This window comes from Pogoniulus pusillus, chromosome 21 (genome assembly GCF_015220805.1).
Source record: "Pogoniulus pusillus isolate bPogPus1 chromosome 21, bPogPus1.pri, whole genome shotgun sequence".
Taxonomy (NCBI): domain Eukaryota; kingdom Metazoa; phylum Chordata; class Aves; order Piciformes; family Lybiidae; genus Pogoniulus; species Pogoniulus pusillus.
The window spans coordinates 1354393-1366913 of NC_087284.1; the positions used below are offsets into that span (position 1 = coordinate 1354393).

General features: G+C 48.8%; 1 protein-coding gene across 11 annotated transcripts in view; it reads right to left on the reverse strand.

Moving 5' to 3' along the window:
• The window catches only part of FHOD3 (formin homology 2 domain containing 3), a 415781-nt gene that overhangs the window by 339587 nt on the left and 63673 nt on the right, over nt 1-12521 (reverse strand). For all 11 annotated transcript variants that reach the window (XM_064160772.1, XM_064160770.1, XM_064160768.1 and 8 more), the window contains exon 3: nt 6092-6156. In XM_064160772.1, the coding sequence (XP_064016842.1) occupies nt 6092-6156 (65 nt within the window). The remainder of the gene's footprint in view (nt 1-6091; nt 6157-12521) is intronic.

The window sequence follows — 12521 nt, forward strand, 5'->3', positions numbered from 1 at the left end:
ACTTGCACACTGATTAAGGGACCTTGCTGAATTAGAAGTGTGGCCAGCAGGGCCAGGGAGGTGATTCTCCCCCTCTATCTGCTCTGCTGAGACCCCACTTGGAGTACTGCATCCAGTTCTGGAGCCCCCAGTACAAGAAGGATGTGGAGATGCTGGAGAGTGTCCAGAGAAGGGCCTGGAGGATGCTCAGAGGGCTGCAGCAGCTCTGCTGTGAGCACAGACTGAAAGAGTTGGGGCTGTGCAGGCTGGAGCAGAGAAGGCTCCCAGGTGACCTTCTTGTGGCCTTCCAGGATCTAAAAGGGGATACAAAAAAGCTGGGGAGGGACTTTTTAGGCTCTCAGGAAGTGACAGAATTGGGGGCAATGGAGAAAAGCTGGAGGTGGGGAGAGTCAGAGTGGATGTGAGGAGGAAGTTGTTGAGCATGAGAGTGGTGAGAGGCTGGAATGGGTTGCCCAGGGAGGTGGTTGAGGCCCCATGGCTGGAGGTGTTTGAGGCCAGGCTGGATGAGGCTGTGTGCAGCCTGCTCTAGGGTAGGGTGTCCCTGGGCATGGCAGCGGGGTTGGAAGTGGCTGCTCCTTGTGATGCCTTCCAACCCTGACTGATTCTGTGATTCTATGAATCAAGGAGTGAAACAACATACAAATATCTATATAAACTATTTTTCATGTCTAAACTGGTAGGGAGGAGTTGTAGCCATGCATAAACTTACTTTTATAATGCAAGAACACTTTAAATGATGAAGTGAGGGCTGAAAGAGGGGCTGGGGAGGTGTGGGGAGGGGTGGGGTTAATAATAAACTGACAAAAAGGTGACATAAAATTTAAAAGACACCTGGAAACATTTCCAAGCTGCAACTCTGAGCAACCCCAGGACAGTGCATGTGTTCAGAATTACATCAGTCTTTGGTGCTTGCATTCTTCTTGTGTTACAGCATATTAACACCTGAAGCTTATGTCAAAGGTCTTTCAGCAAACTCACTCAAAGTCACTGCCATGGGTCTCTGCCCAATTCCTCATTACTCTTGGTACTAACAGCAGCTCTCCTGATTGCCCATCACAGGTGTATGTATTTCAAATGACACTCCTGAGCTACAGACTGCATCTGGGTATGCAATAGGAAATGGAGTCTCTTCTCTCAGAGACCACCTCAGACTCTTAGAGAAAACAACAAAGAAATAATTAACAGGACAAATGAAGCAGCAGCTTCAAAAAGCACTGTCCAAGCAAGGGCAGGCTGAATAAACCAAGCCACTCTCCAGGAAGAGTGGAGTCACCAAAGAATTGCTCTGACCAGAATCTTTCATTCAGTTTCAGAGTCTTTGTCCTGTAGAGCTATGCCCTCATTTACACTGGACTTTACCAAGGCCTAAACTGAGCCTTGCAATTGTTCTATACATACAAATATCTGAGGGCTGGGCAGGAAGGGGGGGACAGGCTCTGCTCACTGCTCCCTGTGATAGGACAAGGAGCAATGGGTGTAAGCTGCAGCAAAAGAGGTTCTGCCTCAACACAAGGGGGAACTTCTTTGCTGTAAGGGTCCCAGAGCACTGGCACAGGCTGCCCAGAGAGGTTGTGGAGTCTCCTTCTCTGGAGACTTCCAAGGCCTGTCTGGATGTGTTCCTGTGTGATCTGTGTTGGATGGTATGGTCCTGCTCTGGCAGGGGGGTTGGACTGGATGATCTCCTTGGGTCCCTTCCAGCCCCTGACATCCTGTGAGCCTGTGACATTAAAATGACATTATGGTGCAACCCAATACAAACAAGTCATACATTTGCCATAAATACCAGGACCACTTTTCCACAGGGTATTAATTCACAATACATCAAACTTGAACAAAATGTCAAGTCTGATAGATCACAGGGAAAAAAAGCAACTGGCATACTGTGTGATTTCCATATTGGTCTTCCTCCTCTATGCCTCTTAACACCGACAACTGCAAAAGTGCATCCATAACTGGCAATCAGTTGTGCTCTATGAACACAGCTGCTCTAAGCAACAGTCAACTGACATTAAAACAAGCCAAACAGAAACACTCCCCCACCATAAAACAACACCAACCAAAACATTATGCAGTTTGTATTAAAGCCACTTAAATTGTACTTTGGAAACTGCCTTTCCAATGAGTTCTGACAATCTAGTCAGGATCAAGCCAAAATGGGAAAAGAAATAGAGGGATAGTTAAAAGAAAATTTGTTCTTCCATCCTGAAAGTCGCAGAATGACAGAACCACAGACTCACAGACTTTCTTGGATTGGCAAAGACCTCCAAGCTCATTGAGTCCAATCATTAGTTTCACACTGACAAGCCCTTGACTAATCCAAAGCCCTCAGCACAACATCTCAGCACTAGGAATCACTGGGGTTGGAAAGGAGCACCAGGAGCATCCAGCCCAACCTTCATCCCAGCAGCCTTCATCACCAGACCACAGCCTCAAGCACCACATCCACTCTCCCTTTAAACACCTCCAGGGATGGTGACTCCACCACCTCCCTGGGCAGCCTGTGCCAGTGCCTGAGCACCTGCTCAGCAAAGAACTTCCTCCCAACAGCCAACCCAAACCTCCCCTGATGCAACTTGAGGCCATTTCTTCTTGTCCTAGCATTAGTAACTGGGGAGAAGAGACCAGCTGCAGCCTCACTACAACCTCCTTTTAGGTAGCTGTAGAGGGCAATAAGATCCCCTCTCAGCCTCCTCTTCTCCAGACTGAACACCCCCAGCTCCCCTCAGCTGCTCCTCACAGGCCATGTTTGCCAGACCTCTCCCCAGCCTCGCTGCCCTTCTCTGCACCACTCCAGCACCTCAGTGTCCCTCCTGTGCTGTGGTGGCCAAAACTGGACACAGTACTCAAGGTGTGGGCTCACAAGTGCTGAGTGCAGGGGCATGAGCACCTCCCTGCTCCTGCTGCTCACACCACTGCTGATGCAGGCCAGGATGCTGTTGGCCTTCTTGGCCACCTGGGCACACTGCTGGCTCATGTTCAGCTGCTGGCCACCAACACCCCCAGGTCCCTCTCTGCCAGGCAGCTCTCCAGCCACTCCTCCCCTCCCCTGTAGGGCTGCTGGGGGTTGTTGTGGCCAAAGTGCATGCCCTGGTGCTTGGCCTTGTTACACCTCATGCAAATGGCCTCAGCCCATGGCTCCAGTCTGTCCCAATCCCTCTGCAGGACCTTCCTCACTAGATTGACACTGCTGCTTCGTTTGGTGTTGTCTGCAAACTTGCTGAGGCTGCATTCGATCTCCTCACCCAGGTCATTGATGAAGAGATTAAACAAGTCCTTCATGTGAGCATAAGACAAGAACTCAAACTGGGAGGGGAATAAAAAAAGTTAATGCTTAAAATGGAATAAGAAGCTTCAGAGTGATTGGTAACAACAGTGCAGACAAACCCCTCACTGACTTGGTCTTGTTGAACCTCTTGAGGTTGGCTTGTTCCCACCTCTGCAGCAGTTTAAGAAAGGAAAGTAATTTCCTTACATCTCTCTGTCATCTCTTTAAAGGAAAGTAAAACCTTGAATGAGCAGGTGACAGGAGGCTCTGCAGCAAGGGCACTACACAGCAAACCACATCTCAGAAAGTTGTCCTTGCTCTGCCTCCTGAGGGGTCTGCAGAGTTGGTAACATTGCTAACCACAATGCTTTCCAGGGATTTTGTCAAGACTGAAATAAAACAGCCAAAGCAAGACAGTTTTGGTTCATGTAACTCCATCTCAGATTGCTGTAGCTCCTGGCTCTGCTCCAAACACATATCAGCATTAGCTTTAGAAGTTCTGTTGTTTCCAAGACTTAGGTTAACAGGCAGCTAATGTGAAAGCCTGCTCCAGAAGAAGCACTCACTGTATCAGAGAAATCGTCCTCCTGCCCTGTGGAAGTCTAACTACCAGGCACAAGTGGCCAAAGAAGGCCAGCAGGAAGAACTGCAGAGTGTCCTTGACTATTTCAAACTGTCCCATACAAAAAAAAAAATCAGACATGTGTGATATGCAAAAATGAAGGAGAGAAAAAAACTACATTACATCGAGCTATGAGCTAAAACAAAACCTTACCCTAAAAAGTTAAACTTCAACAGGGGGATAAGAAATTAAGATCAGATCTTGTGTTTGGCTTTTCTGCCTATAATGAACCAAAAGCCCATAGCCAATCATACCTCTGGTTTAGGAGGCTGAAATCTTGACCCAGGCTTTGCAGACTGATATTCACTGTACTCAGGAGTGGATGCATCACCTCTGCCAGGGAATGACAGCATTTGACAAAGGAACACATGTTCATGCAAGAGCAATTAAAAAGCATGCACAGTAATAGGTTTAATCACACAGAGTGAGCTTGAAGGGAAGCTCCAAGCCTGGCAGGCTGCAGTTCCTTGACAGCTGCACTCCAGACAAAGCTGTTCACAAAAATCATGTTATAAAACCTCAGCCCAGAGAACATGAAATCTTCTCTTGCTGCACTGCTCTGCTTCTGCCAGATGTATTCCCAGACCTAACAAGAACAAGCTTCTCCAAGCTGTTCTGAATTGTGTCCATGTTTATAAAAACCAGCCTAGATTTTGCAGCATCTTTGTTGCTCCTCCAACCTTTAACAGCGCTGGTTTGCTCTGCTACACCTCCTCAAGTCAATGGTAGTATCATGGAGTCATAGAGTCACAGAATCAACCAGGTTGGAAGAGACCTCCAAGCTCAGCCAGCCAAACCTAGCACCCAGCCCTAGCCAATCAACCAGACCATGGCACTAAGTGCCCCAGCCAGGCTTTGCTTGAACACCTGCAGGCACGGGGACTCCACCACCTCCCTGGGCAGCCCATTCCAATGCCAATCACTCTCTCTGACAACAACTTCCTCCTAACATCCAGCCTAGACCTGCCCTGGCACAACTTCAGACTATGTCCCCTTGTTCTGTTGCTGCTTCTCTGGCAGAAGAGACCAACCCCACCTGGCTATAGCCTCCCTTCAGGTAGTTGTAGACAGCAATGAGCTCTGCCCTGAGCCTCCTCTTCTGCAGGCTGCACACCCCCAGCTCCCTCAGCCTCTCCTCATAGGGAGAGAATAGAATCTGCTCCTGCCTGAGCCACCCTAGAGACTGCCCTTACTGAGAGGTATTTGAGGAATTCTGTAGGTTGATTATGCTCAGTTCAGATTTCCAGAAAGGCCATTTCATAACATGTCCTGGGGGCAGGACAAAGAAGTTTAGTGCTATTAAAAGCCTGAATCCTCCAGCAGCAGTAGTGCTGTGGAAACAATACAAAATTCTGACCATCTCCTCCTTCTAAAGCAGAGTGTCTACAATTCAGTGCTTCAGGTGGGATCTCTTGAAAACAAACTAAACATAACAGGGTGCTGAATATACTATGAAGAAGTTGAAAGCACAACAGCCAGCTGTGGCATGCACATACCCTGGTTTAGATTCCTCTAAATCAGCCACCCATAACAACTACCATAGCATCATTAGAACATGAGCTTTGCCACTAACACTCCATGAAACGCTGCCCTGCAGAGCGCTCCAAGGATCCCAAGAGCACTACACAGCACTTTGAGAACATATTCCTGCCCTCACAGCACAGCAGCCTCATGTTTACTTAACCTCAAAGCTCTTATGACATGCACACTGTGACCTTCAGCAGCCTCCTCTTCAGGACAGCACTGTTTCAACCAAGATTTTTAAGACAATTACACTGTGACAATGACAAATATGTGGCGGAGATCTGCAAGATGTGAGGTAATAAACATTGACTACTAATACAAGGCAGTAGTTAGCTGTCAGCCAACAGTTCTCCAGATCCCCTTCCCAATTCAGAACAGAGTCTTCAGGCGCACACAAAGGCTGTGGCACGACAGATAATCCAAGACACTTCAACGCACACCCAACCATAACTCCTGCCTGGCAAACGCCCTCCTTCTCCTGGGCCGTTTAACACACTTCAAGGGCAATATAACCAGAACAGCCTAACTTTAGCACACAACAAAGAGAGCTAAGAAGTCAAGGTATTGATGATTGCCCTCGACTTGGAACACAGCAAGTCTGATTCGTACTCCTCAGATTTGCCTCTCAGGGATTGACTATGTGTGGTTGCTTGCCTTCAGGCAGGTGGGGCTTCACTTACCGATGCAGGCGTGAACTCTGACTGAGAGCTGGGTCCTCAGGATTATACTGTGCTTCTTGCCCCTCCTGAAAAAGAAGATACAAGAAAGTTATGTGAAGGTGCACAGAGGTTGGGAACGAAGTTGAGGCTAAGGAAAAAAAAGGAGGTGTGGAGTGGGTGTGAGGGATGGTACTGCAGAACATGGCATTGTCTCTCATTATCCAAATCTACTTTAATCAGCAATTAATTTTCCTCAAGTTAAGTCTGCTTTGCCTATGACAGCAATTGGTTGAGATCTCTCCTTGATCTCAGTCCCTCCCTTTTGTTGAAAGCACAGAGCCAGAGCACGACTGGGCAGGCAGCTGGCCAAGGGTAAGCTCCCCACACTGACTCTAGAAATCCGTATCAGAGAAGTACAAAAGATGCTTGTGTGTTTCAATTCTCACCAGGATTTCAAAGCCAGGTGTGGCTACGCTTTCAAAGACAACGCAAAGCCAAGCAAGAGGTTGCTTACAGCTTCACCAACCTGCTCAAGCCCTGTGATCAGCCTTTGAAGTGCAGAGACAGAGCTGCTGCTCATGCAAAGAGGCAAAACTGAGCCCTCCTCCACTCTGGGTGCCAGTTCATTCTAGTCTTAAATGGAATGGCTCTATCTGAATTAGCTGCTACATTCCTCATTTGCTCTTCAGACAAATCAGTGTTAGCTGCGTTTCCTCCAGCTGGACAAGAGCACTGCTCTTGATTTGTAGGAGCTGTACCTGCTAACTGAGAGCAGCACACCCAGCACCATGCCTCTGCTCAGCTGATGGAAGGTGGGAGGGTAAGAAACACCAGATGTATTTTCCATGTGTACAGAAGCACATTCTGTGTCTCTTCTCTGAAACTAAAATTGCAGTTCCTGGACGAGTGTCCCCAGGTGGCCCTGCTTGAGCAGGAAGGGAGGACCACCTCTGAAGGTGTTTAGATGGCACTTCCTACATTCAAGTTTGTGTCCATTACCCTTTGTCCTGTTACTGGGCACCACTGAAAAAAGACTAGTCCCATCTTCCTGACACCTACCCTCTAAGCATTTCATAGAGTCACAGAATCAGTCAGGGTTCAGAAAGGGACCACAAGGAGCATCCAGTTCTAACTCCCCTGCCATGCCCAGGGACACCCTACCCTACATCAGGCTGCACACAGCCTCAGCCAGCCTGGCCTCAAACACCTCCAGCCATGGGGCCTCAACCACCTCCCTGGGCAACCCATTCCAGCCTCTCACCACTCTCATGCTCAACAACTTCCTCCTCACCTCTAGCCTCACTCTCCCCACCTCCAGCTTTGCTCCATTCCCCCCAGTCCTGGCACTCCCTGATATCCTGAAAAGTCCCTCCCCAGCTTTTTTGTAGCCCCCTTCAGATGCTGGAAGATCACAAGAAGGTCACCTGGGAGCCTCCTCTGCTCCAGCCTGCACAGCCCCAACATATTTATAAACATCTATGAGATTTCCTCCTCAGCCTTCTCTTTTCCAGACTAAAAAGACCCAATTCTTTCAGCCTTTCCTCATAAGAAAGATGTTCTAATTTCCTCACTGTCTTTGTAGCCCTTTGCTCTACCTTCTCCAGCAAGTCCCTGTCCTTCAACTGGAGATTCCAGAACTGGACACAGTATTCCCAATGCGGCCTCACCAGGGCAGAGAAGAGGGGCAGGAAAACCTCCCTCAACTTGCTTGTCACACTCTTCTTGATGAGCCCCAGCATGTCACTGTCCTTCTTGTCACGACATCAAGTTGCTGCCAGGACTCCCAGGTCCTTTCCCTCAGGCTCAGCCCACAGCTTGTACCTGTGTGCAGGGTTTTTCTTTCTTCCCCAGGTGCAGGACTTTGCTTTTCCCGAGCTCCCAGCCTGTCTGGGTCACACTGGATGGCAGAACAACCTTCTGGCACATGGGCTTTGTGTAACCAGCAGACCTGCTGAGGGTGCTCTGTCCCTTCATCCAGACCCCCTCTACATTTGCAAGTTTCTGGAGCAGCTCCAGGTTTAGAGCCACCTCTCTGCCCACCTAACCTCCTCCTGTCATTCTGGCTGGATGCAGACTTTGCAAGTGCTGCAGCCCTCTGGATTTTTAACACCTGTCCCTTTCCACAGAGACACCAGGACTCCTGTGGGATATTTTGTATACAAAGGTAGTGAGAAATCTTTCACAGGCTACCAAACTTCAAAAGACAATCCTAGCACCAGGTGCTGATGTCCCCTCACTTGCACGGGAAGCGTGAGCTCCCCAGCTGACACTGCAACTCCTTGACAGACAACACAAGATTTCTAAATGTCTCTCCCTTCATTAGCACTTGAGACAAAAAGAAGAAAGCTCAGAAGTCAGACCTCAGTGCCTCTGAGGGTGCAAGCTTCCTTCCTTCTCACAAAGCTTGTGTGCCTTTCCTGCTAAAAAGAACTATGACAGCTGCCCAGCTGCTGCTTTGGTTAGGACTCCAGTGTTGTGGAGCCCTTCAACGTCCACTCATAGCTTAGACAGATGGACTCTTGGCTGGCTTAAAAACTGGCTGGCTGGCCAAGCCCAGAGAGTTGTGGTCACTGGGGTCAAATCCAGTTGGCAACTGGTCACAGAGTCCCTCAGGGCTCAGTTTTGGGGCCAGTCTTGATTAATCTCTTCATCAATGACCTGGGTGAGGAGATCGAATGCAGCCTCAGCAAGTTTGCAGATGACACCAAATGAAGCAGCAGTGTCAATCTGCTGAGGGTAGGAAGGCCCTGCAGAGGGATTGGGACAGACTGGAGCCATGGGCTGAGGCCATTTGCATGAGGTGTAACAAGACCAAGCACCAGGGCATGCACTTTGGCCACAACAACCCCCAGCTGCCCTACAGGGACCTGGGGGTCTTGGTGGCCAGCAGCTGAACATGAGCCAGCAGTGTGCCCAGGTGGCCAAGAAGGCCAACAGCATCCTGGCCTGGAGCAGCAGTGGTGTGAGCAGCAGGAGCAGGGAGGTGCTCATGCCCCTGTACTCAGCACTTGTGAGCCCACACCTTGAGTACTGTGTTCAGTTTTGGCCACCACAGCATAGGAGGGACACTGAGGTGCTGGAGCAGGTGCAGAGAAGGGCAGCGAGGCTGGGGAGAGGTCTGGCAAACATCACATATGAGGAGCAGCTGAGGGAGCTGGGGGTGTTCAGTCTGGAGAAGAGGAGGCTGAGAGGGGACCTTACTGCCCTCTTCAACTACCTAAAAGGAGGTTGTAGTGTGGCTGCAGCTGGTCTCTTCTCCCCAGTTACTAATGCTAGGACAAGAGGAAATGGCCTCAAGTTGCATCAGGGGAGGCTTGGGTTGGCTGTTGGGAGGAAGTTCTTTCCTGAGCAGGTGCTCAGGCACTGGCACAGGCTGCCCAGGGAGGTGGTGGAGTCACCATCCCTGGAGGTGTTTAAAGGGAGAGTGGCTGTGGTGCTTGAGGCTGTGGTCTGGTGCTGAAGGCTGCTGGGATGAAGGTTGGACTGGATGCTCCTGGTGCTCCTTTCCAACCCCAGTGATTCCTAGTGCTGAGATGTTGTGCTGAGGGCTTTGGGTTAGTCAAGGGCTTGTCAGTGTGAAACTAATGCTTGGACTCGAGAGCTTGGAGGTCTTTTCCAATGTAAGAAAATCTGTGAGCCTGTGATTGTTGTTACTTAAGCACTGTACAGTCTTCATGGAAGGTGTACAGAAGTGATTTTAATCTATACACCCTTTAAAATATAGCAGAGGTAAGGACAGAAATGAAGAGCTACCTTTTTTCTACCTAGAACACTAAATACACTGAAACGTTTTAAAGGGCTGTAAATGTGATGTATTTTTCTGCATCAAGCCCTTCACCAGAAGACTGTGCCTTCAGAAACACAGAGACAAAATAAAGCAAAGAAGGCCTCTGCCAGTGGTAAACCAGACTTGAGCAGAGAGTGCAAAGGGAATGTATTTTGACCCACATCCGTCTTTTTCTGTTGACCTCTATGCTGGCAGGCATTTGCCTCCACATATAGTTAGCTTCCTGGACTTCTGATAGCCTATGTTGGAAGAATTCACTATTTAATTGTTGCCATCAGTTCTAAGAGCTCCTTTTTACTGCAGGAAAAGCAATTGTATGGTGAGTGAAAGAATAAAGTAAACCACAGTGGACTCTGGGCCATGCTATTCTATGCATGCAAGGAGTAGTTAAGCCTTGCACACCTTTAATAAACGTGGAAGAGGTGGTTTTTTATTCTCTCCCATGTGTAAGGTTCGTTCACTCAGCAGAAACACAGCTCCACTTAGGAACATCTTCTATAAATGTTCTTGAAACAAACCTGCTCATTATTAAAATCAGTGGTCAGAGGTGGGGAGAGTTTAGAATGCCAACACTAACAACACTCTTGAAAATACCACCTCACAATCAATTAATTACTCCTCCATTGCAGTTAGATCTTCTCTTCCATGGCACTGTCTCCACTGCCACGGTGCAGCTGGATCCTTAGAGTTGCTAGGCATGGAAAGACCAAATGAAAGCAGCATGCAGTCAGCAGAACAGCTAGGCTTTCTGTCAGCTCAGGAATTCAGAACTGTAGGACATCTAAAGCACTCATCCTCAAAGGCAACATCTCACATAAAGTCCCCAAGACAGTGCAATTAAGTTTCTCTGTCCATACATGACCTTAAATACATGAGTTCTGTTCATGGACCTTGGCAGAACTGCTCACAAGCTGCTCAAGCCTCAAGGCATGTGTTTTTGAGAAAGAAAAAGTGACCTATGTCAAATGCAGGTAACTATACAGCATCTTCATTTCCTGGATCATAATTCATCTTACTAGTTTAGTATTCATAGAACCAGAGAATCAACCAGGTTGGAAGATACCTCCAAGCTCATCCAGTCCAACCTAGCACCCACCCCTGGCCAATCAACCAGACCATGGCATTAAGTGCCTCATCCATGCTTTGCTTCAACACCTCCAGGGACAATCACTCTCTCTGGCAAAAACTTCCTCCTAAACCTCCACTGGCACACCTTAAGACTCTGTCTCCTTGTTCTATTGCTGGTTATCTTGCAGAAGAGACCAACCTCCACCTGGCTAGAGCCCTCCTTCAGGTAGTTGTAGAGAGCAATGAGGTCTGCCCTCAGCCTCCTTTTCTCCAGGCTAAACACCCCAAGCTCCCTCAGCTTCTCCTCACAGGGCTGTGCTCCATACCTCATGTCAGCTTCATCACTCTTCTCTGGACATGTTCCAGTACCTCAACATCTCTCTTGAATTGAGGAGCCCAGAACTGGACACAGCACTCAAGGTGTGGCCTGACCAGTGCTGAGCACAGGGGCAGAAGAATCTCCCTTGTCCTGCTGGCCACATTGTTCCTGAGCCAAGCCCAGGATGCCATTGGCTCTGCTGCCCACCTGGGCACACTGCTGGCTCATCTTCAGCTACTCTCTACCAGCACCCCCAGGTCCCTCTCTGCCAGTCTTCCCCCAGCCTGTAGTGCTGCTTGGGGTTGTTGTGGCCAAAGGGCAGAAGCCTGCACTTGGTCTTGTTCAATCTCATCCCACTGACCTCTGCCCACCCATCCAGCCTGGCCAGGTCCCTCTGCAAGAGGAGGGAGTATTGAGGAGCAGAGAAGCAGTTTACCTAGTAGATGTCAAAAAACAATAAAATTGGAACTACTACTCAGGAAAAACAAAACCAAAAACCCACATTAAATTCCAGGCAATTTTGTCTCAGTGCCAGCTGCGAGCCTGTTCTCCAGAAGCACTCACAAAGGAAGGTGCAATGAAAGAGAGCCCACTGGCACCGCCAGGGTCAGCACAAGCCAGGAGAAGAATAAGGCAGTGACACTGTGCTGGTTTGAGCCTAGCTGGGATAGTTTGGTGAGAGGAATTAGATGCTAGGCTGTGAAAAGGAAGCAATGGTGATGGCTGCTGCACTCATAGGCTTGCTGAGATGGATAAGAACAAGAACACAGAGATAAGGGAGTCTCTCTCTGGCTTTTTGGGCTGCACTTCTCTCTCTAACCTAACTTGCTGCCTGATTAATCCATCTGCTTCCTAACCCCCCTGGCTGACCCTCCAAACTAACCTTGAATGTAAGGCAAAGTCTGGGGTAAGGTAGAGGGGTGGGAGAAGGTGGGAGGGTGGTTGGGAGCCCCTCCTGGGCACTCTGGTTTCTGGGAGGGCTGCTGTGTTTCTGTATTACTTTTACCTTGTCTATGTCTGTCTATACCTGTATAGATTGTAAACACCTGCTTGGATATTGTGCTAAGCTGTAAATATAAAGCTTCCTTCAGTTTCCAGTGGCTGAGCCTAGTCTGGGTGATTTTCTTAAGCATGGGGGGGCAGGGAACACCCAAACCATCACAGACACCTGAGGGAAATTCTCTGAATTAGGTTGAGCCAGAAACAAAACAGCAAGAGAGCAGAGAGCAACAGGGACAAGTCCTCCTGCTCTTCAGTTCTGCAGTTTGGGATGAATT